Raw genomic sequence first — 25,110 nt, forward strand, 5'->3', positions numbered from 1 at the left:
TTAGGATAGATTCTTGCCATGCTGGGTAGGCCATGAGGGAAGTCAGGGGAGGAAAGTAGGGATAGCCTGTAATGTGAAAGGTGGAGACAATCACTGAAGCTTGTAGAAAAACAATAACAAAACCTGTTTGTTGTGGGTTTTTTCCCTTCTCAGGATTTGACTGGAGCCTTCACTTTAAGTGGGAGCAGATTCCTATAGAGCAGAAGATGTCCAGAACAGACCCAACTCAGTCTATAAGGTAGCTGTCTCTGATGGACTGTGCACAGTTCTCCAAATGGCTTTTGGACACCTGTGTGTCAAGGAGTGCACAGGGACTGCCTTGCTGAGGATGAAATGCCAGTTGCTCGCTTGGTGATTACAAGCTCTTCATATTCTTTTCTGAATGCATTGAGGCCTATACCCTAATTCTGACAGTTTTACTCCCCAAATATTGTAACTATAGCAATTATATACTATCATAGGCTTGTAGACATGCCACCTCTACAAGCCACCTCTTCTCTCTCTCTATTTTTTTTTTTTTTGGTGGTCTCACTCAACACTCTGAATGCCTCAGAAATCCCTTTGGGTTTTTTTTATTTGCCTCTATCTTCCAGGTGAAAAATTAAGGAATGAAGCAGCTAAACAGTGTCACCCAGCAGATTTGGGAACTGAATCTTGCCTAGTAATTTGGGAACAGAATTATCCTTCCCTCCTAAATGTGCATGTCCATGGATGAAACAGACTCAATTGGCTAGAACAGTTATTGCCAGCCTTGCTACTGTGTGCATAGCTCTGAGGAGTGTAGGATGGGATAAATCCTGATATAAAAAGTCATGGTGTTTTTCTCCATAGGCAGACAGCTCCCTGTTTGTAGCATAGAAGTGTCATTCAATTCTTCTGTGTAGTTTGTGAGCCTCTGTTTTGTCCTCCAGAAGCAACCAGCCTGCTAACAGCAGAGCAGGACATGCAGCTCAGTCACTCATGCTATGACTCTGTGAACAGTCATCAGACAGTGTCCCTGTCATTCCTTCATGCTGTGTATATTTGTATAAATGCAGCAGCCACAGAATTGCACATGTAATGCTTGCAGGACCATCTAGCAAAGGCAGGAGGGTGATCTCGTGAGGGGGATCTCATAAGGCTGCTGCAGGTAAATGTAGCACTTCTACTATTTTTGTCTTTTAAATGTGATACAATTTGCCAAGCCTGGACAAATTATCTCCTCTCTAAAATGAAGGTGGCAGTGCTACATGTACATCTGATTATTTTGTGTGGTTTTGTGTTTTCTTTTCCAGAACCCCTGTCATAGCAGGAGGCATCTTTGTGATCAACAAATCCTGGTTTAACCACCTGGGAAAATATGATACTCAAATGGACATCTGGGGAGGTGAAAATTTTGGTAAGTTTAGGATGTTTCAGGGGAATGAGACACTACCATAGAACCACTTCCCAACCTTCATTGCCTACCAGAATTCACCTTTTGAGAGACCTGACCTGCATGTCACATGTAAGGGTAGGGACATGGTCAGGTAGTCCCCACCTAGGTCAGAATTGTAATTCTGTCAGCTTCATGCAAAGTAACTGGAGGTTTTTTTGCAGTCTGGGCTATCACACTCTTACAGACATCTGCCCTATTGTGCAGGTGCTTCCACAGTAAAAGTAAGAAAGAGGAACCTCCTGATGTTTAAATTGGTGCTTGTTCTTGGAGAGTACCCCTCCAGTCCTTTACATGACAGTCTGTGCTGCCCCAGCTCTGAAGGACAGTCACTCCTATGCTCTCTCCTCATAACTGTTCCTCTTTCCCAGATAAATCTGATTTGCTTCCCCAGCTTGATATATCAGAAGGATATTTTTCCTAATAAAACAACCTTCTTGGTAAGTGGAATTTGTGTACAAATAGATTCAGAATCCAAACATTTAGAAGACAAGGGTATCACAAATATCTGAGGAATTCAGAGGCCCATGGTAGTCTGTCCACTCAAGTGCTGTTATCTTACATAGTGCTGAAACCCATCTCCTTGCACTTAGCGGTGGCACAGGTATTCCAGACATTCCTCTTTGTTCCATGTGAAGGGATGCTGCAATGCCACCAAATGTTAGTGGCATTTCCTTCCAAGAAAGGAAGGAGAGTGTTGAGAAGAGGTTCATAGTGACCTCGAGTATTTGGAGCATTCATTTAGAAATGATGCAGCTGGAGCTGAAGAGATAAAAGCCTTACTCTGTTTTGCAGTCAAATTACATAGACCTTTCTGTAGCTAACACTGCAAAAAAAATTACCCTGTTTCTACAGTTTCCATAAATGTCACAGATTTCTAAATAAATCTCTTTAAAGAAGAATTTATATTGTGTTTTTTAGTATCTGGAGGACCAATTAGAAGGAGAGAAATAGGAAGAAGAAACTTCTGTTTCTCTGAACACAGCTGGAAGGACTGCCTCTTTCTGAAATGCTCTCTGAAGCGAGGCAGTATTTTTGGCCAATAACAGAATATCAAGATACCAGTTTTTAAAATCTAAGACTCTAATGATGAGTGCTTGTGTTCTCTGTTTTCTGAGGTCATGATTCGTTTTTCTGATATTCATTATATTGAAAAGAAATTGTAAATGAGGTTTGCATTACTATCTCTCAGCAGTGCTAGTAGCACTGTAGGCAGAAACAACTGGCAGCTTTTACTGAGGAATGAAGATCTCATCTCCTGTGTCCTTCAGACTACTTTGCATAGCTAAACTCAGCTCCTTCCTGTCACTAGCCCTGCTCCAGCTGCAGAACGAGCCACTTGACCATCCTCCCAGCCTCTGAGCTTCCACTCTGAGTGTAAAAACTCTAAACCCCAAAGATGGAGAAGGAATATTTCTTTAGGCTTATGGTTGTCTTCTGCCCACCTGGGAGCCCAGTGTTGTTGTTTGGTGTCAGTAGCTTTATGTTAAGCAGAGCTCTCTGCTATACGTGGCAGCAAATTACCTACAGACTCACAGCCCTTCTTGCACACAGAGCTGATCAAAACCTCCACAGAATTGCTTCATTTTCCTTCAACGTGCTCTTGTAAAGCCTGGCAGTGGTCAGGTCAGGCACTGTGGGACTGGGCTACATGTAAAGGGCTTGCCAGCTTTGCCTTGTTTGGTTTCCCTGTAAATTTGTTGTCTCTCATCACTTCTCTTTTATCCTACACCTCCACTTTTTTCACTTAAGAGGGCAAAGCTAAATGCACAATGTTGTTTAATGAGTCCTGTCCCTGAGCTACATCACCACTGTGATGATGGCAAGTGAAAGGTATTTTAAAAACCTAACAGGCTACTTTTCTTTTTTAAAGCTAACTCTTCAGCTTTTCAGCATAATGATGTGAGGCAAGAAATTAACCAGTGGTTTCTACAAGCTTGTTGCTGTTGCATGGCAGAGTGTTAGAAACTAGCTTGTATCTGACCACAAAAAATACTAATTTTCCTTGAAGTATTCAGAATGGTTGATTTATCCCCTTAATTTTTTTTTTTCCATACTTGATTGAAAATTAGATTTTGTCATCAGGGAAAAATGTTGATAATGTTCTGAAACACTTCTTTTAATACAAGCTACAGTTTTGAGTGGAAAGGCACTGTTGGGATAAAGTCACCCTTTGTAGGTGAGATGGGAGAGTGGTTCTGACTAATTGTGTGGGTGAGCTAGGCCATTCTCTACCCATGAAGACCCTTTTAAATAAACTACTTATCTGCAACTTCTCCTATGAGGAAACATGATAAGAGAATGCATGAGAAGAGCAAAGAGCTGGACAAGCTCTGTGCACAGCAGGTACCCAGCAATGATCAGACAGCAATTACCAGCTGCCTAAATATCCTTCCAGCTGGATGTGAGCTGATAACCTCTTTGTTTTTTTAACTCTGATGGAAAAAAGCCACAGTGGTTAAGTCATTTAAAACCCATATGAACTGGGTCACATCCTAGTAAATATACATCAAAAGGTTCTGTGATTTCCATCAGAGGAAGGATGAAAATCCTTAATAAGCTATGTTTGATCTCCATTTTCTCTCTATGCCCAAAGTCTGTGTTCTTTCACCCTTTTTAAAAAGAATTCTGTCATTTCCAACCCTGACATACAGTTGGTCTCTATGCCTAATACACCAATGTCAAGAGGAATCCTTGCTTGGGAAATGGACTTTAAGTTACATCTGCTAAACTGAGAGTTTTGATTTTGTAATAGAGTTGAGTGAAACTCATTCCATGAGAGCAAATGCCAGCTGGACACACCACCAGACATAAATGTATTTCTTAGCCTTTTTATTGTTTGTTTCTTTTAAAGCCCTTCCTCTCTTCAAAATTGGAACTCCCTGTTAAAAAGAGACTGAAAATAATGAGCTCTAGGAAGGAGTCAAGGAGAGACAAGAACTACTAAGAAATGGCACAAAGTGCAGTCTAGTAAAATGTTTTTTCACCTAGAAGCTAGGTTAAATACACCATCTTCACATTCCTACCACCCCACCTCCCAAAGCACTGTATAAACAGCTTTTTTCCCAGGAGCTAGAGAGGAAAACGATGGAGAAAGATGAAAATTAGGAAGATGAGAGTGTGTGTGCATGCTTTGAAACAGCCATTAGATCTGGATACATAATTTATTTTAATTTCTACACATTAGGACTTAATAATTCAGGGATTACTGGACAGAGATCCAACTGAGTAAAGTTTTTGAAGTAATCAGTCTACACTATATGAAGCCCTTTTTATAAGGGCTGCCCCAATACCCAGCTAATTTTCATTTTCCTTCTTCCTTCTCACTGCCACATGAAATATAAGTGAAAAACCCCTCTGGTGTGTCAGTGATTAAACTTGCAAGGACAGACCCGTAAGCTCGAGCAAGGTCACATCTCTTCTGTGATGGAGCTTTGATGTACAGGCATTTATTCTCATGTTCTTCTAATCCTTTAATAAAATGTTGAATTTAGCTTCAGGACCAGCTGGATTTCTTCAAGTAACAGGGATCACTCCATATTTTTATAGTCATGCTATTAGAGTGATGTCTGCACTCAGAAGCACACCTCAGCAGAGGCAACTGGTGACAAATGGTAAACCCATTTGTCCACCTTTTTTTTATTATTCTTTTTTAATTTTATTTTTTATTAACAGAGCTAAACAGAATAAGAACAAGATACTGTAGGATGGATAACATGGAGGTATGAGGGAGAGGACTCTGCTGTAAACATTGACTCATTTCCTATGCCCTCATCTTGTATTCCTCTTTCTCCTTGTCTCCTAAACTTTCTTCCTCTCCTCCCTTTCTTCCTCACGTGATTTTCTTTACTTAGTGATTTTTTTTTTTCCATCCATGTGCAGGGCTGGAGAGTTATAGAGGTCCAAAATAAGTTCGGTGTGGGGATGATCTCAATTTGTTGCCAAATGCTATCGTGGAGGCCTTACAGTAACCAGAAGGGCCTGATCAAAGGGAAAGGCATCTCACTGAAATGCTCAGGGGACCTAAGAAAGGAGAAGGCTAGGAAGTCTCTGAGCCATAATAATTGCCTCCTTTTTAACAAAGAGGGGACAGTTTTTCCACTGTCACCATGGCATTGCTTTTCCTGGCTTTGCTGTTGCAGACACTACATCTGGAGCAGAGGGGCAGGGACGAAGTTGCCCTTCTTGGAGATGCTGCTGATCTCCCTGCAGCTGTGTAACTCCTGGGGTCTCTTCCAGAGCTCTCTTTCCGGGTGTGGATGTGTGGTGGCAGCTTGGAGATCGTTCCCTGCAGCCGAGTGGGACATGTGTTCAGGAAGCGCCATCCCTATGACTTCCCTGAGGGCAATGCACTGACTTACATCAAGTAGGTGTTGGGAAGTTCCTGGCAGCAGCCAGGTCACCTTGGTGTTGGGCCTTGTCTAAATAAGCCTGAATTCTTTGTTGTTTTTCTGCCTGATGACAGAGGAGAACAGCTTGTGGCTGAGCAGCTGTTCCCAAGGGAAGGATGAGTTGCGGTTTTCTGTGAACAAAATCTGTTCCTCTATCTTGTTTGTATTAGTGCATCTTGGTTTTCCTCAGTCTGCAATGGAGGGGGGAGCAGTACCTCCAAAATCTGTTCTCTTCTCTTGTTTGTATTAGTGTATCTTGTTCTTCTTCAGTCTGCAATGGAGGGGGGAGCAGTACCCCAGAGAGAGACCCTGGCCATTTGGGGATATTGCCCTGTAATGTATTCCTGTGTCTCAGCAGTCTGGAGTCATCTGTGTTATCTCTGAGTTGCTTTTGAGCCCAGAGATCCTACTGAGCTGTATGTGCTCTGAGAAAGGCCCTAAGGACATCTTCCACTGCAGGACAGATGGAAACAGAAAAAAGATGAGAAAAAAGTCCTTCACAATGAGAGGATTAAGCACTGGCACTGGACCTCAGAGAGTTGGTGAAACCTCCGTCCTCAGAGATTTCAAAACTTGACCAACAAGACCCTGAACAATATAGCCTAACCTGAAGCCAGTCTGCTTTGGGCAGAAGGCTGGATCAGGTGATACCGAGAGGTGCTTTCCAAGCTGAATTATTCTGTGGTGTTATTCTAATCTGGCTAAAGGGATACTGTAAAGCAGGGTGATAGTGAGAGAGAGCCCAGGTTTCTCTGCAAAGGGAGCATGGTAAACTGTGGCTGTTAAAAATTTAACTTCTGAACTGAAACACCCTTGCAACGTTTTGTAGACTTAACGCATTCAATCTACATCCGTCTGTACTGCTCGCTGTGGTTTTTATTTTGGGACTGCCCCTTACTCCCTCCGGCAGCTGGCCCTAGGTCTGCTCGCCCAGCACTGCTTGCTGGAAGGGCAGATTCTCCAGCAGCGCTCAGCAAAGCATCTCCTCACCCCCCCTGCAGGAACACCAAGCGCACGGCAGAAGTGTGGATGGATGAATACAAGCAGTACTACTACGAGGCTCGGCCGTCTGCCATTGGAAAGTCATTCGGAAGGTAAGCTACCCCCACACTGCAATAGGAGGGCTCTGGTTAGCCCCTTGCTTGCATGAAATTGTTTTTGGATCTTCCCTGGGGCTAAGATTAGAAAAGGAGAGATGCTCTGAATGGCTGCCTTGCCAGCTTGGGTGTCTGGCTAACAAGGTTTGCTTCTAATTCACTTTCCTTTTTCCCCAATAGCCCTGCATAAATCATAGGTAGCAGAAGGCCAAGGGCAATCTGCATTGAAATTAAAGGGACAGACAGTTCAAGTGTATAAATAAAAATATTTTCTATGACAGCATGCAGCTGCTCTGTAAATGTGTACTATGCTCTTACTAGAGCTTAATCCAAAGTTACCAACCCCAATGGTGAGACATCTTATTTAGAAACATAATTGTGTTGTAACTCAGCTACAGCACCTACTGAGCCCACTTCTGTGCAGAACTGTGCTCCTTACAGCATCTTTGTTAAAGATGTCTCCAGGCCATGCAGGATTCACTGTGATGGGCTTATGAATTCTTTGTTACCCAAAAATCAGTGAGGGACACCAAATCCTGGGATGAGGTTTGGTCTCTCTGCTAACAAAAGCCTAGAACTCCCAAATAAATGTAAAAACTCCCAGGAGTGGTTTATATCTGTGGTTTATGTCTGCCTGTGAACAAGTGCCTGTTGTATCAGCTTAAGGACCTTGCAAATGTGGTTGTATCTCAGATGTGTAGCAGCATGAACTGGGTAATGATGCATCTCTTTATTATTTGATGACAAGCAGGTTTGGTCTGACCCTCACACACTTTTCTGTAGTAGATTGTGCTTTGTTATCAGGATGCATTACATATTTTTGTACAAATAGCTCTGCCTACCTAATTTATCTGTCTTTGAGCTGACTGCAGCAGCTGGGCTGGGGCCAAATAGCAAGTAACCTTGTGAAGGAAACTGGACTATTGCATACTGGACGTGGATATATTACTAATTGGCCCTAGGACCACAAGCTCTTGTTCACATAGACCTCCTAGTGGCTTTATTGGCAACATTGATTGAGTAAGAGCCAGACCAGAGCTATAGGACTTGTTTTCAGGAAATTTCTTGGCTGTAATGGCCCTATGGACCTCCATTAAATTTAGATTTTAGAATGCAAATGCCTCTGACACCATCACTGTCAACTGGGAATAAAATAAACCTTCCATCCCCACAATTTTGATGTGAATGTAGGTTCTAGGTATGTTCTCCTGAGGTATGGGCAGTCCAGTGGCTTCTGTGGGCCGAGGATGGCAAGGAGCATAGGGACAGCTGAAAGTCCTTTCCAACAGAAAAATGTAGAGGTGTAGCTTGACAAGGAGAGTCCCTAATGTCACTGCTCAGCAGGACTTCTTGAGGGACATTGTCTTCTTCAGCCAGCTAAAGACAAATCATTGGTGGGAGGACTGGCATAGCAGCCAGATTCCAGGATGCTGAGTTAGTTTCTCCTTTTACTCCTCCCCTTTCCCAAAACTGCCTAAGAACAAACAATTATACCCTTTAGGTCTGAGCCTAGAGCTGCTGCCATGTTTCTCCAGCTCTAGCACACACCAATTAGCCATTTGTATATAACAGCACCAACACTTTGTAGGCCTTTTCAGGACCTGATGGTTCTACAGGTTTCCTGGTGTGCCTCTACAAAGGCATAAAGAAGCAGAAACACTTTCATGGTCCTACAGTAGTTTTTCAACAATGTATGATTTAACACTGTAAAACCTGGGCTCTGCCATAATTCTGAGCCAAAGGAAGTGCAAGAATTGATCTCTGAAGGTCTTTATGTCTGCCTTTTCCTATATTCTTGCCTCTCTCCTTTTCACCATAGGTCACTGGTAGCATTCTGAACCCAGCAACAACTGGGTGGAAGAATGAGTAGAGGGAAAAATCATATAGTCTCCCTCAAACTCCTGGCTTATCTTCATTATTCCCCTCCCTCCTGTTCACTACCTTGTCCTCAACAACCTGCCTGTGTTTCCAGTGTTGCAGACCGAGTGGAGCAGCGACGCAAACTGAACTGTAAATCCTTCCAGTGGTATCTGGAGAACGTCTACCCTGAGCTCAAGTGAGTCTGTTCTCAGATCTTTTCTGTATTGCTACCAATGAGAGAGTGGATATGTGCTAGCACTGGGGAGAAGTCTCTGGAAAAGGGTGAGGCAGAAGCAGGATAAATCAGTGTGGATAGGACTTTTTACTGGCAGTGTTCTTAGAACAGACAGAGCATTGAACTGCTTGGGTGCACCTAAAGCACCTTGTGCCCTCTGAAATAAAAGGGTACCAGGCCTCTGACCAAGTTCTCCATCGACTTTTGCCTGTCTCCAGGCATTCCCAGTGGATAGCTAGCATGATATTGTTCATTTTCTGTCAAATAAAGACGACTATGTTTCAATAAGGGGCCAATTATACCCTTCTGAACACCTGTGTGCTTCAGACATTTCTTTGCATGAAGTGACATGCAACCATCATTTTACTTCAAGGATTCCTGAAAAGGAGCTGATTCCAGGAATAATTAGACAAGGAGGAAACTGCCTGGAGTCTCAGGCACAGGATACCACAGGGAATATATTGGTTGGCATGGGAATCTGTAAAGGAACAGTGAACAATCCACCTGTCATTCAGGTAAGGCAGACTTCAGTTTGGTGCTTTGCTCCTGCTTCTGCCCTTTTTATTACCTGTGAGTGGAAGGGCATCTCTGGTGAGCTTGTACAGAGGTGAATGAAGAGTTTGGCCCTGTTGATGATGTAAATAGAAAGCAGAAAAGTAAGCTGTGCCCATCTTTTAGAGCTCTGTTGGCTGAACAGACTCAGCAGACAGGCATAGAGCAGGAAGATTTTCATCAGTGAAAAGGCAAAAGGTAGTTCTTGAGTGCTGAGGGGTGTGATTAGTCTGTGGAGTAGGGAGTGCAACCAGGGTTTGAGTTATGGAGCTGTTCCCACTCAGCCCATTGCTGGGGTGTGTTCTGCTGCATCATCCAACCCATAAGAACTGGTCCTGGGGCGTGCTTGGCTAGTAACCTGGCACGTGGGTAAGAGCTTTTCCCAGGATTAAAAATGTTCCTTGATCTGCCCGTTCAGCTCTAGCTGCAGATGGCTGGAGTTGTGCTGATTTACAGCTGCATTTCAGTATAAAGCCCAAATAGAGTTTAAATTGCCAAAGCCCCAGGTGCAGCTCTCCTAACTGCAGTGAAGCTGTGCTGGTTTATACCAGCTGAGGATCTGCACTCAGCATCTTCTTTTGGTGACCAAAAGCAGTAGGGAAGCAGCTTGAGAAAGTTAAGGGTCACAGTAGGGTATCTTATGCCAGAAAATACACAGTCACATCTGTTAGCTGTTGGAAATCAGTTTGCAGCCAGCATTCAACATGCCATTTAATCTGACTCATTGTTCCATGTCATTACTATTTGAAATCTCTGAAACTTACTGCACTTTGTATTTTTTCCTTGCCAAAAGTACAGTAATAATAGTTGATGGGGTTGGGTATCCATCTAGTGAGAGGAAGAAAAAATGAAGTTCCTTGTGCTTGATGTATGCTGGTGGTGTGTGTTAGCCCATGGATATGCTTGCACATGTTTTAATTCACTTGACAGTCAATAGGTCCCAGATACCTGTTACAGAACATGTCTGCTATATAAAAAAAATGCAGAAGCAGTTGTATGTCTCATAAATCAAGGGTCAGGCTCCTCCCTGCTTTGTAGGCCTAATCTGTAAAGCTTCAGAGCAGGGAGTTGTGTGGGATCCAAGGTTAAAAAAGACAGCTCAGATGGTATGGGGAGCCAGCTGCAGGCTTTGAAATAGTCATGATGTACCAGGCTTGAACATAGACTTCTGATCAGGTGCTGACACAGTCTTCCCAGGGAGCCTTTGGTAAGAATTGAACAAAGGATGCAAGTTTTTTAAATACCTGATAGAAAAAAACTCTGCCTTACCCGATCACCATTATGATTCTAATGTAACCTTTTTTCTTATGCCAAAGGAATGGGTATTCAGTGACCCTCTAATTAGGCAGCAGGACAATTGTCTTTCCATTACCTCCTTCTCTACTGGCTCTCAAATCACCCTGGAAGCCTGCAATCAAAAAGATGGCAGACAGGTAAGTAACTGCACCTGTTTTCAGTCCTTCCATTGCCACATACCAGTGTTCCCACATCAGTGCAGCCTGCAGGAGCAATCCTAGGACTACTAAAGTGTATAGAAGTCCCCTCCACCTTCTGCATCTCACTCTCTGGTGTGTTTCATAAACTGGGATGTATGAGATTGCCTGCAACCAAAGCAGGGGGCACAGGCCACACTACTCTGTAGGGTGTCTGCTCTGCCTGGGCCCTCTGCAGCATGGTTATCTCCAGCTCAGTAGCCCCCCAGCCTCACTCCTTGGAAACATTTATGTTCAGCTAGATTGGTGCAGAGATGGAGCACAGTATCAGAGAGGGGTAGGTAAGCAGCCAGTGCTTTGAGATACCCAAGAGAAGGGTGGTGTGTGCTATCATTTGTATACTTATTCAGAAGTGAGAGAACTGTGTTCTTTGTGCTGTCTTTGGACATGTGAACAGACCTTTACAAGTGAGTGTGTGCAACTCATTTGAGAAATACCAGCTGACATGAAGCTCTGTATACTCCACCCAAACTGCTCCCTGAGGGAAAATACACAGAAGCAGCGTTCCAAATAAAATGTGGTATTCCCAACAAAATGCTGTTTCTAAGATGCTGATTCCTTGATCTGTCAGGAAATATAAGTCATCTTGCCTTACAGCAGAAAGTAAGAGTTGACCTCTACAATGACCAGGGTGCCCCCACAGGGACTTGGTTTTCCTTTTTATCAGATCTGTGCAGAACACAGCAGGTGGAAGTGCAGCACTTGAAGACAGTGCACTGAGCTTGTTTCATCTCTAGTTTTTGTTCTTCCCTCTACCCAGACAGATGACATTTTCTGTCATCTAAGGCTATGCTGGCTTAGTGTCTTCTGACACGTGAAACAGCTCAGCATGCTACCAGTCCTCAGCAGCACCTTTGTTTGTCAGTATGTTTTAATGCTATACAGAATCTCCAAGTTTAGTTCTTCCTGAAAGAAAGCACTGAAATCCAGTTTTGCCCACTTATGAAAAGCCTGTGTAGGCTTTCTTCTGGATGGCTGGTTAATGCAGAAATGTCTTGAAGAGTTGTCACTGTGAATACACTGGGAAAACTCTGAGTTCAGATTAATCTTGCAAGGTTATTGCAGGTGAGCTGTGCTTGGCTGCTCCTTTTTCTTGGTGGTAATCCCTCAGCCCCTTACTATGTAATTAGGTCACTTCCCCTTTGGTGCCTTGTAGCATTTTCCTCCCTGGCAGCAAAGAGAACTCTTGCAGCTGCCAAAATCAGCTGTCTTTCCCTGCCTCCCCTGTCATGGAAGCACAAGGGTTCCTTGAAGGGGGGTGGAGTGTAAGCCCTATTAGCCAGTGCAGAGGTTAATAAACATTAACACAGACAGGCTCATTCTGCTGCTGGAATAGGATTTCTTGAGCCTTGATGTGTTGATTATAAACAGGCTCATTATAAAGACATGCACATACACTTAAGGATGTGAGCTGTTGTTTTCCATTACCCTATGTGAGCAAACTGTGCTTAAGTCAGGGATTTGACCTAGCAGATGATTTGGCCAACTGGCTCTAAGCAAGGGTTTTGTTTAAGCATTTCAAATAACTGGAGACTGATCTGAGCCACAGCTGCCATTTCAAACTGCTATGCAGCTGAAGGGATGAGGTGAGTGATTTGCATTTTTAGTCTAATTTGGGTTGAAATCCTCTGAAATGTTGAGGGATTTGGAAGACCCAAACTCCCATTTCAGCTTTCTACTTATAAAGCCAGTTCTCAGTGTTTTTGAGGAATATTATGGTTCCTTCCTTCCTTCCTTCCTTCCTTGCACAGTTGGGTCCAACTCTCTCAGGATTTTAATTAGCTTGATGTCAGTCATTTTTGCAAACTATCCCATACTCTCTTCTCCCCCTTTTTTCTAGATGGGCCACCTACATCTAATGTGATATTGTCTGTTTAAGAACTGAGTTTTTCTCTGCCAGGTTCTAGCTAGTGTGGAAACTGAAGTTAACAGCTTCTGTAGGGGTCATCAACCCAAATTCGACACAAATTAGACAGAGAAGGGAGCCTTGTTCTTCCTGGGTTAGCAGATTTCAGAACCCCCTGCCTAGGATGTCACCCAAGCCCAGCTTCTAATATTTGGGAGGATGAGTTTCAAGGAGCTGACCACTGCTGTAGAAACTTAAAAGTGCAAAATGAAAGAGCAGAGCTGGCAGGAACAAACTCCCTCAGGTGCCCCACAACTTGCCTCTCTTCCTGTGGGTGCTCAGAGCCCAGGGTGTGAGTGATGGGGGGATAGCACTGCTCTCAAACCACACACTAATGTAGCCACTCCTCAGTCCAAGTGGGCCTCTCGTGCATCACACGTTCAGGATTGTAGAAGGGGGTGGTGGCATGATGAAAGCTCAGCTTTGAGCACCTCTGATGTCACTGTCATCAGAGGTCTGTGATGGAAGATGCTTGGGCTTTTCTGGATCTAGACTTTGTGTCTATGTCTGAGTGATGCAAAAGCAAAATTTCTGACCAAAGATGGGGGCCATGTGATGGTTTAATTTTTTTTAATGTCATTGTCAGAGCAGTTTGGTTAGATCCGTACAGCAGCTCCTAAAGTTGATTTCTGCTTTCAGACATACTGAATCTGTGCCTGTGCTACAAAGCTGTTGTGCAGTAAATGTGTCCACAGGCAGATAATTTTGTTGTTATTTTTGAGAGCTAGCAACAGTCCCTCTGACAGATGTAGTACTCTAGCAGAGGCTTTACAGTATTATGAGATGTATCTAGAGTGTTACTTCAGAATAAGTCTAGAACTTTGCAAGTAGGAAGATATGAAAAAATGGACAAAATTTAGATGGTATTTGGTTCTGTCAGATTATTCTCCCTTGGTTTGAAAGGAACCAGGAACAAAATCTCTTTGGCACTGTGATCATAATTGATCATTCAACAGCGACAGCCAAGCACTGCCAGCAGAAGACCAGCCAAGACTGATGATTCTGCATAATCAGAACTAGTTTTCTAACCAGATGGATGTTATCCATAATGTTATTTGAAGAATGACAATTTTTATTTGAATGCACAATAAATTATTGCCTTTAGCTTTAGCTTTGACTGATGGTGGGAGTGGTGTTATAATTTGTATTATAGTAGGGACAAATAGAAGGCAAAGTCAGAGTCAGACACTGAAACAAGAGAATGAAAATGAGAAACACTGGCTCAATATTTCCCAACAGAACAAGAACCATGCTGAGAAATCCTATTAAACAGCTATATTTGATTAAAATGTTCTAAAGGAATGTGACCCTAGCCTGAAAATGAGGACAAACATTTCTTATGAGACAAACAGTATTTGAAGTCCTGTGTGCATTTCAACGTGACTGGGAAATGTTTCTCACCTTGCTTCTCAGTGTATTATATCACTCAAAGTGAAGACAAATGCAATTTTATGTAACTGTCAGAAAAGAGAAGGAGTGAAAAACCTGACTGTTCTGGAAGCACCTGACTTTCGATTACCCTGAAAAATGACAGTGGTGTAAATAGCTTGCAGCTCTTCTAGGTATTGGGGTAGAAGACTGTTTCTGACTTTTCTCTTACTCAGATGGAGTGCTTCTATCCAGCCACATCAGAGTACTTTACAATGATAAAGATGGAGAGAGAGCTTTACAAAAGAGCTGGGAAAATTTTGATTGACATTAGAAAAGAGAATCAAGACTCAGTGTTTCAAAGAAAATATGGGTTCTTATTTCTCCATCTCCACTCCAAACCTGCTGTGACCAGTAAACTGTATTATCTCAATCTGCACAAGAAAGGGAGACCAAGGAAGCTTTTCAAGCCAAACTGTTCAGATTGCACAGAGCCTATTTCTTCCAAAAGTTTTCCTTCCACGTACAGGCCAGTCATAATGTCTGGGTGTAAGAGAGGAGAGGACTCCCTGTAATGTTTAGCTGTGTATGCAGAAGGTGTCTGCTCTGTTTGTTTGTTCTTCCTAAAAATGGGTATCATCACTGTCATTTAAAAGTTAGTTGTCCAGGTTTCTCTTGTGGTGTGTGAAGAATGCTGAGCCCTTCCAGAAGGTGCTTGTACTTGGACCTCTCCATAAGTGTGTTACCAGGTGGCTATTTTTGACTAAGTTTCCCAGCTTTGAGGTGGCTTCTGGCTGGAGACAAGCATCCTATCTTCTGTTTCCATCCATTTCTCTTGCCCTCCTCCTCAAGAGTGAGATATGATGTGTTCCTACAGGGTTAGGTGCTGGGCTGTCCTTGGTAATCCTGTGGTCTGGCAGGCCAGGGGAATCTTGTGAAGATTCAAGTGAAGACAGGGCAGTTGGTCTCAGATGCAGCAAAGCACAGTGTCTGGCCAGAAAGGATGAAATCCATAATTCTGAAAATACAACTTCTATGTGAGATCAGGAGCCCTACTTTGGCTTTTACTGTCAGTATGCTTTATAATAGCTCCCTACATGGCACCAGCTGAGCCTTCTATTCAACTCTGCCACATTTTCAGCATTTCTCCTCCCCTTCTGCTGTCCTTGCTCCACTTTCTGTTGAACATAGGGAGCCGGGATGGCTCGAAACACTGGGCTTTCAGGTGATGTGATTCACTGAGAAGCTGATCGGTTTGGTGCAGTTTATAAGCAACACAAAATGTGCTCTGGTGAGTGTTTGCTGGTGTCCTATCCTGTCTGTTGCTGTAGACTCTCCCTTACAGACATCATAGGGGTTATCTGCTCAGAATGGGCAGATGACACAGCAGTGGCTCTCTGATCTGGAGAAATAACATGAACAAGCCTCTCAGTGGTGCCAGTTGTCTCCCGAATTGCTGGAGCAGGGAGAAGAAAAACTCTGCCTTTGGTAATTGCCCTTGTCCTCAAATCTCATGACAGCATGAGACACTCCTTTACTGCAGGCTATTCAGGTGTCAGAGGTGGCTCTCAGGCATTCTCCAGCACATGCAAGGAGGAAGGCAAAGGAGGAGGCTGGAAAATCACAGGTAGAGAGAGGCAGGAGGAGGGTGGGGGGCAAGGAAGCGTTGTCCTTCACACAGCAGGTGTGCTTTGGGGATTTCAAGATGTGCTTGGCTGAGGTGTCTGTGGCCCTTCAAACAGCTGTGGGAGGCCAGTGTGCAGAGATCACACCAGCTGGGCACAGTGTTCTGCTTTCTAGGGGAGAAAACCTCCTGCTTGCCGGTCCTTGGTTACAGCTGCACCTTTATGGTATTAATTCTTCCTCATCTGTTTGCAGGGAGACTTCTGCCAGATGAGAGCCAGATGGCTCTGGGACCTGTGTAGGCACTGGGTTGTAGGAGCTGGTGAGGGCACTGCAGTGCACACACTGCACTGTATCTTCCTCTCCAGCATCACTACATTCCTCTGCCCCCTTGCCTATTAAAGCCAACTTCTTCCTGCTGCACAAAGGGCTCTCCTTTAGTGTTATTCTGTCAGTCAGGGCTAGTTGTGCTGGCAAAGTGATCCTGCCCTATCTCTAGACTTGAAGGAACATGTGATGCAAGAGCAGCTTTGTAATTGCCCTGCCCTCCAGGAAACATAACCAGCACACATTTGGATGAGAGCTGCCAGCAATACATGAACATAACTGAGTGTCTTAAGCCACACAGCATGTGGCAATCTGTTTGCTGGGCTGCTCAAGAATTAAAATGTTGGTAGTTTTTGACATTGTCTGGTTATTGCAGGAATTTTAAAATTTCCTTTGCATGTAATTTCTGCAACAGCCTTGGGGTCCATCAGTGCTGTCAAGATGTTTCTTTTTCTTCATCAGTTTCATGGGTTACCCAAAACACCCTTGAAGTATTCCTAATCTGTTTACTGACTGACTGATTGCAAACCCTAATTGTAACTGAAAAGAGTGATGGGAAAATCCCCAGAGCCTGGAGCACTCAATCCAGTAACCTGCTGTCTCAGCTGTGCCCAGCTGGAGGGAAATAGCTCAGCCTGAACCTGGGAGATCCCAAGTCCACAGACTCATTTTTACATTTTTTTCTCTTCACTGTCAGTCAAAATGGACCCAGTTCTTTCCGGCAGGCAGGGAAGGTACAGCCCTTTCACAGCAGAATTTGCAGTTCAAGGTTTAGGACATACATCTTGTTTCCTGAAGAGCAGCACAACCAAAGTGGACCTTCAGGAAAGGGTTGCATGTGGGACATTGTGGACAGGCTCTGGAGGGAGCACACCTAAAGAACAGCACTGCAGAAAGCAGAACAATATATACAAAAAAGCTGCCTAATGGACACTTGTAAACTGAAATATTGGCAGGCAGATAAGATTATGAAGAAGAGACAGCTGAGAAGAATACAGACCTATCTAGAGCTTTCAATGTAGTGCTTGATAAAAACCTTTAATTTGATGAGAAGAGAGTTCAGGAGATCAGTCCAGTCAAGGAGCAAGAAGTGTGATTTTTGCTTTCTGTGGATGATTTACTTTCCATGTTGGGACAACTTTCAGTATTTTGCTTTCTATGCATTAGAAAGAAACCATAGAAGGGTTTCCGGTTTTGACAGGTATGAGGATGCTTAGAGATGCAGGACAAAGCACAGCAGGGAAATTGTGAATATAATATGCTTTTGAAAATGTTTGCCTTCTAGATGCTTCTGAATAACTAGCTCTGTAATTCAGCTAAACTAAAAATCTAGGTGGTGTTAGCACAGGAAACCAGTGCTGCCCATACCCAGGTTTTCAGTCTCCCCAGTTGTTGGTGTTTACTTGAGGTTTATGCCAACCTTTTTCCTCCAGCTTGGAGGCACAGTTCCCTGGTGAAATGGAAGTAACCACATGTTTCTTCTCTTTCTTCTCACAGAAGTGGAAGATGAAAGGCAGTTTCATTCAACACTTTGTCAGTGGTCTCTGCCTGGAAAACCAGACTGGGAGAGTGATGACCAACCCTTGCCAAGCAGACATAGCTGGCCAACAGTGGGAGCTGCTACAAGCAACATGATGGTAGCACAGAGATCTCCTTGTTTCTTTGTGCATGAGACTTTGGGAACAGAGGGGGACTGGAAAGGGAGGAATGGTTTTGTACATCTGATCCTAAGTGTTTTCATTGTGCCCATCAGCAAGCCACTATTTCAGCTGAGCAGTCGACGTTTATGAGCTTTTCAGAGAAGAAGCTGGAGGTGCGAGAGGGATGGGAGTTGCTGGAGTGTTCCCATCTGTTGTCTTAAGTTCTCCTTTGTAGCTGATGTCTGTGCACAGCAGCATCCAGAAGAGGAAGGAGGACCCAGTCCAGCACTCAGAGGGACCAGAACTACCTTGCAGCTGTCCTCATCCATTCCTTTCTCTGCATTCAATCTGCTACCTTCTGTCTGACAGTTTAAAGGATGCTTACCCAAGCCTCCCTGGCTTTTTGCTCTAACATCATGCATCATTTATGCATGTGTGTCTCTCAAAGAGGACTGCCCAGGAAAAGTCATGATTACGATAAGTGGAGGGATAGGGAAGGAACTGTCAGACCCCAGGAGGCAGGTTTGTAACCTCTCTGTGGTGAGCCCATTCCTTGCTCTGCCCGCAGTAGCTGCCCTACAGCCAAATGGCCTGAGGTAGGAAATGGGGCACAGTGCTGATAAGAGAGCTGGGAAGGGACAATCTGTTTTAGCAGCATAATCAGGGATTGTTTGGAGGACTATCCCCTATTGAGCTCTTGCTTCCAGTTTTTTATGGATGGAAGGCAAGCCCTGCCTCCTTTGAGGGATCCAGTTACTGTAGGCACCCCAGCTGGGCCTGGGTGCAGGGTACCACACTCCTGCAGAGCTGGTCAGAGACAGGAGTGAGCACTTTGGGATGCCATGGAAGCTGGAACTGTTCTCTGGCTACTCTTCCTGGTGCTCTACTCACTGCCCGCTGCACCCCACACCACAGGTGATGCACAGAGCTGTGTGGGCAGCACACACTGATGGTGCCACTGCCCTTGACTCAGTCTTCTTGCAGGAGCCCACCCAGGTCACCACTGTGAGGGCCAGAAGAGGACAGCCCCTGGGTGACCTGCTGCTGGCTGGGCAGGAGCAGAACCCTCTTGCTGACTCTGCATGGCCTTTATGAACACAGCCCAGCATGACAAGCCACCCAGTCCCTCTGCCTGGTTGCTTTTCCCCCCTCTGTCTCTCAGAAAGAGGAGACAAAAAGGTCTGGTGCTGCTCCACTCAATGCTCAGCTCTCCTCCCAGTGGGCACCCTGGGGAGGTCAGCTGGTGAAGCAGAAACTGCCCCTGTTCAGGCCTGCCCAGAGATCTCTCTCCTTTGTGTTCTGGAAATAGTTGAAGACAACCGGTGTCTGTAGCAAGCATCCCAGTCCTCCTCCCAGTTACAAGCCAACTGTAGCTGAGTGTGGGTTTTCAGGCTTGTCAGGGGAAGCTTATCTATTCAAATTCATAATTTATAAAAGCCTTTTCTTACTAGTTGTGTTAAATTTGCCTCTTGAATCTAGATTTTGTTAACCAGTCCTCTCCAAGAGCCTGGCAGAGGAGCCATATGGTAGGGCCACCTTCAGTAGGCAATTGCTTGTCTGGATCCTTTCTGATCTGTTGTAAAAGCAGCAGGATGTTAATTTGGATTCTAAACAGCTGGCTGCTTTTGATGATGCTTCTTTACTTTATTAATTTTTTCTCATACCTTGGTTATAGCCCAAACAGTTGACAAAAGAACAGATACTGTTCTTCATGTGTTGCATGTGCTCGGAAGTGCTTTTGTGAGAACTGGGACAATTTGTTTTCTGTTTTCCATTTTTTATTTTTTTAAAATATATCAGCCAGGTGGCAGGAGCTCTTCCCATGTTTCCTCCTTCACATTGACATCAGCTCACCATCTCAACACTGGTTAACCAGATGAATGACCTGACTGCACTGTGAAAATTCAGGAGGCAGTTGCTTTTGCTCCCAAGCTTACAGCATGGTGCAGCTGCTCTTCTGTGTGGCAATGAGGTTACTGAATTCACAGAGATTTCTTTTTCTCACTGTAGACGTGCTTTGGGCCTGAACCAGGAAAAACACTAGGAAAGAAAACAGCTTAGAAAAGAGGACAGGCAAAAGAGGACAGACCTGTTACAGGGGTGAGATGCCATTCTACTAGTAATTGTCTTTTTAATCAAGAATATGCAGGAGATGCTACTTCCAGAACAGCATCATTGGGCTGTAGGAGGCAGGAACAGTCAACTATCACATACCTGGCTTGAAAAAATTGATGCAAAGACAGATGAAAGGCCACTGAGGTGGTACTGTACATATGCTGTGTATACAACAAAGTACTAATGGATTATGTATTTTTATCAGAATGTACCCTTTGTGGACCATCTGAGCTTCCTCCATGTCACTATCCAGCAGCTTAAAGGTTGCAGCTAGCAGCATGTTCACTCCTCCACCAGGTACTGCTCCCTTCCTTCTTGCTCCCACTGTGTGTGCACAGCTTTCTTGCATTTCCTTCTTTGTAACTGTGCTGGGATGAGGACCCAGCTCCCCTACAAACAATTCTGGCTGCTGCAGACCACAGGAGCCATGCCCTGCATCCAGTCTCCAAGCCTTGGGCCAGCTCTGCTTCAAAGGGCTCTTGTCAGCACATTGACCACTGCCCTTGACTTTGTGCTTGGCTCTAGTGTTGGGGATTACTGAGTGCCCCCAGAGCAGAGGTACCTGGATGGGCTGTGTTGATTTGTGCCTCTCTTCCTACTGCTCACCACATGGCAGAGTGTGAATTGGCATCCAGCTGGGGCAGCTGAAGGCTGGACATTCTCCTTCTTCAAGTGCCCCAGCCTGGGGGAGAAAAGGGGAAAGGTGGGGATATGCTAGATGTCAATAACTTAAATTGCCCCTGAAGATAGGGGGCTACTGGAGCCCTGATTCCACCTTGTTTTAGACATGTTCTCCTGAGGTCACCTCCCCACTGTCAGCTAAAGCACTGCTCACAGCACCTTCCTGTAGGAAGCACCATTCCTTCACCAATGCAGACCTGCCCCCCAGCATCATCTTCTGGAAGCCTTTAGTTTCCAATGGATTTTAGGAATTGCTGAAAAGGAGGTACATTACAAAAGACTGCTTTCAAGTGTGGGCAAACTGAACTTCTCCTCAGAATAAACAAAATTTTGTCCAAAATTTTTTCTGTTCCCCTTGCCCTGAAAGAAGGGAAGAACCATGTTATCTGTGTTTTTTGTTTTTTTTTTTCCCCAAGGTCCATACAGTGCCATGTTCTGGAAAAGGTTTGGTCAGGTTTTTGAAACCAAACTGACTGAGCCCGCAAATTTGGTCCAGGGATTTTTTCTTTAGCAGTCAGAACAAGCAGCTTCTCTTTTTCTGTTTACTTTAAACAGCCCCCTAGACTGTCAAGACAGAATATTTGCATTGCTAGTACTTTTTAAGAAAGCTGTTATTGTATCAGAACATCCAGTGTAATTTCATGTGCTGTGAACCAGTGGGGGTTTATTTAAGAGGAGCTGAAACTACTGTTGCAGAGAAATCAATTTCAAAAGGTTTATTTTCCCCACTCACTTGTAAGTTGCACTTTGCCAGATGTAATTTATGTGGAGCTGAGAACTGTTTTCCCTTTTCTTGAAGAAAGCATGTGCCGGAATCTGTTTAATGCCTGGAATAAAACCAACTTTGAAACAAGTGATTCAGCCTGTTCTTATTTCCCCTTGCTTCCTATCAGAAAAGAGCCTCCATCCTTTCTTGCCTGGTCCCTGCCTCTGTCCCTCACTGGCTTTGTTCCCCAACATGTAGGTTCCCCAGTTTTTTGCATGGGTTCCTGTGTTGCTTCTAGGGGGATACTGAAGAAGTCAGCAGAGGTTTCTAGGATGCCCTGGCCTATCAGTAGAAAATGACTGAAGAAGTCCTCCCAAGGTGGCTAGACAGGGAGGTATCCTTTCTCTCCAAAGTTAGGAGCAATTAGTAGACTGACTTTTACACACTGAGAGAAATAGCTGAGGGGGGGGGGGAATTATTTCTTCCTGTAACTCCCTCCTTGATCTTTTCTTCAGGCTTTCAGCCTGACTGTTCTTTCCTGAGCCTTCCAAAGGTCTTTCTTCTGTTTCTAGCTTGAGGGCTACTTATTTATTTTAAATAAAGCTTAACTAGGAATGTAAATTTGGAGCTGATGAGTTTGAGTTTAAAATCAGGGCTTAACTGTCTGCTCATTCACTCACAGAGGTTTTTTTCAAACTGGGATCACCTGGGTCTGCCTCTACAGAAAGCAGTTGTGCCAGAGCTTCTGGAAAGGAGAGAGAAGGGATGCTGGAAATTAGCTGGTATGAGGGGAGTCAGTGCTTTCCTGAGCTGCTTTGTAATGTGTCTGGTGTTTGAGTGCTGTGGGAACTCGACAAAAAGGAAAAGAGTTGTGTGGGCTTTCTCTTTTAGTGTTGCTTCTGTAGCAGGACATCAGTTGGGCTGTGTCCCTGGAGTCCTGCCACACGCACCCCAAGTGATGACCATGGTAGTGCCCTAGAAACCAAGAGATTAATTCTCAGGCTGTAGTGATGGCTGGGAAGACTTTTAATTAGTCCTCTCTAGGCTAATGAAATTCAGATCCTCTGAAGAGCCAAACTGGGAGGGAGTGAGGGAGGTGGTGATGGAGGAGAAATAAGAGAGAGATGCGATCCCCTCTGAGGAGGATTGGGTCAGACAGCCAGTAATCTGGCACATTTGCTGTAGAGAAGAGTTTGGAGTAGAAACAGTTACACCAAAGTGGACTAGAACCAAATATGGGGAAAATTATAGGGGAGTAATTTTGTTGCATGTGGTTAAAAACACAGGAGAACCACATCCACAGTGGTCATGTAGTTGGGTGAAATTCGGTAAATGCTTCTCTAAAGGCAAATAGTGTTGTTTGGGTTTGTTCTGTGGGTTATTTGGGCGTTGTTTGTTTGGTTGGTTTTAATACCCTGACAGTTCATTTTAATACTCACAAATAGGTTATATTCTTGGAAACAGAGATGTTCCCCAGGCTACGTTGAGTAAGAAACCTAAGGGCTAGGCTGCAGCCTATTGAAAGGGACTTGCTTGATTCCTGGTAAGTGTTCTTACAAACCCTCTGCTGTTGGGCTGCAGGAGATGCTGAGATGGGTATCTGTGTCCCTCTAATTGAACTGCTCTAGCATTTTAGAAGTACATACTAATTGCAGAAGCACCTGGAAGCAGACTGCAGCTCTTCTCTGGGGCAGGTACCCTAATACACTTCATGCATCCTTTCTCTTTCTTCTTGTACTGCTTGGCCAACACAGCTGAAGAGCTCCTGTGACCCTCCCTCTTAGGGGATCTAAGTTTCCTTCCTTCATTGTGACTTTTGAGCATTTTAAACAGAAGCAAAGTAGCCCCAGAGAACGGCAAGTGTTGAAATTAGATGTTTGGATCTGCCTAAAACAAAATTTGTTTTCAGTGTGCTTTTCTTGCTGCTATGGTAACAAAAAATCAGCACTTCACTGCCCTATGAAAATAAAGAGGGTGTTCTCAGCATTCTGGGCTTCTGGCTCTACTTCTCCAGTGAAGAACTCCATGCCCATGTGTGGACAGGAGGCATTGCCCCTCTGCCACTTTCCCAGGTTGGGTGCAAGTTAGCAGGGCTGTTATCCCCATTTCTAGGGCTTTGTTTCTGTTTTGCAAACCCCTGTGATGCTAGAGCTGTGTGAAAAGTGGTTTTATGCTGCAGCATGTTGCAAAGGTGCCACTGGGCAAAGGGAGGCTGGGAATGGGAGAGAACTGAACCTTGTGTTTTTCTGACTGATCTGTGTCTGTTTGAGAAGCGCTGCTTAAATCTCTCCTGTGGCTGACTGGTGATTCAAAACAGGCCATAACAGGGTCATATTTCTGTGCTGGAAATTACATTAAGTGTTCAGACCTGCCTGTCTTTGAGTCTGGGACATCCCATCAGAATGGCTTCTGCTTGATGTACCAAGGAAACTTATGCTTTGTGAACCTGAGTCATTAAAAATAAACCCAGGCTCATCTGTATTGCATGGTGCAAAATAAGAATGAGAGAAAATATAATAAATAATCCTTTTGGGACACAATTGTGGTTTAATGTGATTTTGGTGGAAACCAGCTTCTCTGGTTTTGATTTCCATGGAAACTAGCACAGCAAGGCTGCTTACCACTGCCTGCAGCAGGGCTGAGATTGGCAGGAACATCAGTAGCAGTGAGCTGGGTGCTGAGCTGGCCAGTGCCTGAGGCTCAGATTCCTGACCATGAACTGAACAAAATGGGGTCAACTCACCCAAAAAAACACCCTCTGCACCTCCTGATATCTCAAATTTGTTATTCCAAAGGCTCTTCTCCCTGAATTTTGTGGTTAGAGAGCAGGACTGCTTTGCCTTCTCCTCCCCATCTTGGTCTCAATGTAGATTTCTCAGTACCATTTTCTCTGCAGCAGTGTGTGCTCCCTGTAAGCATGGTGACAGCTGACTCCTAGGGTGGTCATCAGCTCACACAGGATTCACCACAGCTCTCAAGATCCCTCTTCATCTCACACCCTGGGCTATCGAGTCACTGCTGCTTGGGGCTGCCATGGAGTCTCCTGATTGTTATTTACTGTTAACCTGTAGGCATTCTGTCTGCTGGTGCCTTCCCTTCAGCAGCTGGGTGAGCAGACCTGGCCCTGCACTACTGCTGTATTTTGGAAGTGACCAAAAATGTTTCAGAGTAGTGGGAGTGCTGCTTGCAACGTAGAGAAAACAGCTTATTCGAAAAAGTGTCATCCTTCTATGTTTCAGCAGTGCTTGTATAAATTTCTTTATCCATCAAAACACCTTGTTCCCTAGTCCTTCCACCATACAATGAGGGCAAATCAGAAATCATGTCAGTCCTGTTGTAGTTTGAAGGCAGTGGTTTGAATTTTACCCTTGCTAAAGAGAAGTACTATTTGTTCCCAGTGTTCTGGCAAGCAGAAAAGCAGTGAAAGGGAACGTGCTGAAATTGGTATGAGGGCACTCAAATGTGACCATGGTTTCCAGAGAAGAAAAAATGACAAGGTGGCTGACGAGTGCCATTGAACCTGATCAGTAGTAGAGCAACGGGGTAAAGAAAGGGGTGTGAGAGGATCAGGAGTCTTCCTGTGGTGTCTGGGGGTGTTTCTAGGACAAGAGGACTGTGGGCCAGGCTCTGAAGAAAAAGTAGACCTGTCTCTCACTTCTAATCCTTGCTACCACCCTTTGCTTTCAGGACCCAACTTAGCCT

At 44.4% G+C, this 25,110-nt stretch overlaps 1 protein-coding gene across 2 annotated transcripts in view; it reads left to right on the top strand.

Annotated features, from left to right (window-relative positions):
• Nucleotides 1–21,555, top strand: part of GALNT16 (polypeptide N-acetylgalactosaminyltransferase 16) — a 72,979-nt gene extending 51,424 nt beyond the window's left edge. The window contains exons 8-15 of one of the 2 annotated variants that reach the window (XM_071744468.1): nt 154–238; nt 1,275–1,378; nt 5,654–5,780; nt 6,807–6,899; nt 8,875–8,958; nt 9,371–9,512; nt 10,866–10,982; nt 17,764–21,555. In XM_071744468.1, coding sequence (XP_071600569.1) covers nt 154–238; nt 1,275–1,378; nt 5,654–5,780; nt 6,807–6,899; nt 8,875–8,958; nt 9,371–9,512; nt 10,866–10,982; nt 17,764–17,901 — 890 coding nt within the window. In that variant the 3' untranslated portion in view covers nt 17,902–21,555. Of the gene's footprint in view, nt 1–153; nt 239–1,274; nt 1,379–5,653; nt 5,781–6,806; nt 6,900–8,874; nt 8,959–9,370; nt 9,513–10,865; nt 10,983–11,439; nt 11,565–17,763 lie in introns of those variants that run through there. The other variant, XM_071744469.1, reaches the window with a different exon arrangement.
• Nucleotides 21,556–25,110: the final 3,555 nt, after the last annotated feature.

The sequence above is a fragment of the Heliangelus exortis genome, chromosome 5 (genome assembly GCF_036169615.1).
Source record: "Heliangelus exortis chromosome 5, bHelExo1.hap1, whole genome shotgun sequence".
In the NCBI taxonomy this organism is placed as follows: domain Eukaryota; kingdom Metazoa; phylum Chordata; class Aves; order Apodiformes; family Trochilidae; genus Heliangelus; species Heliangelus exortis.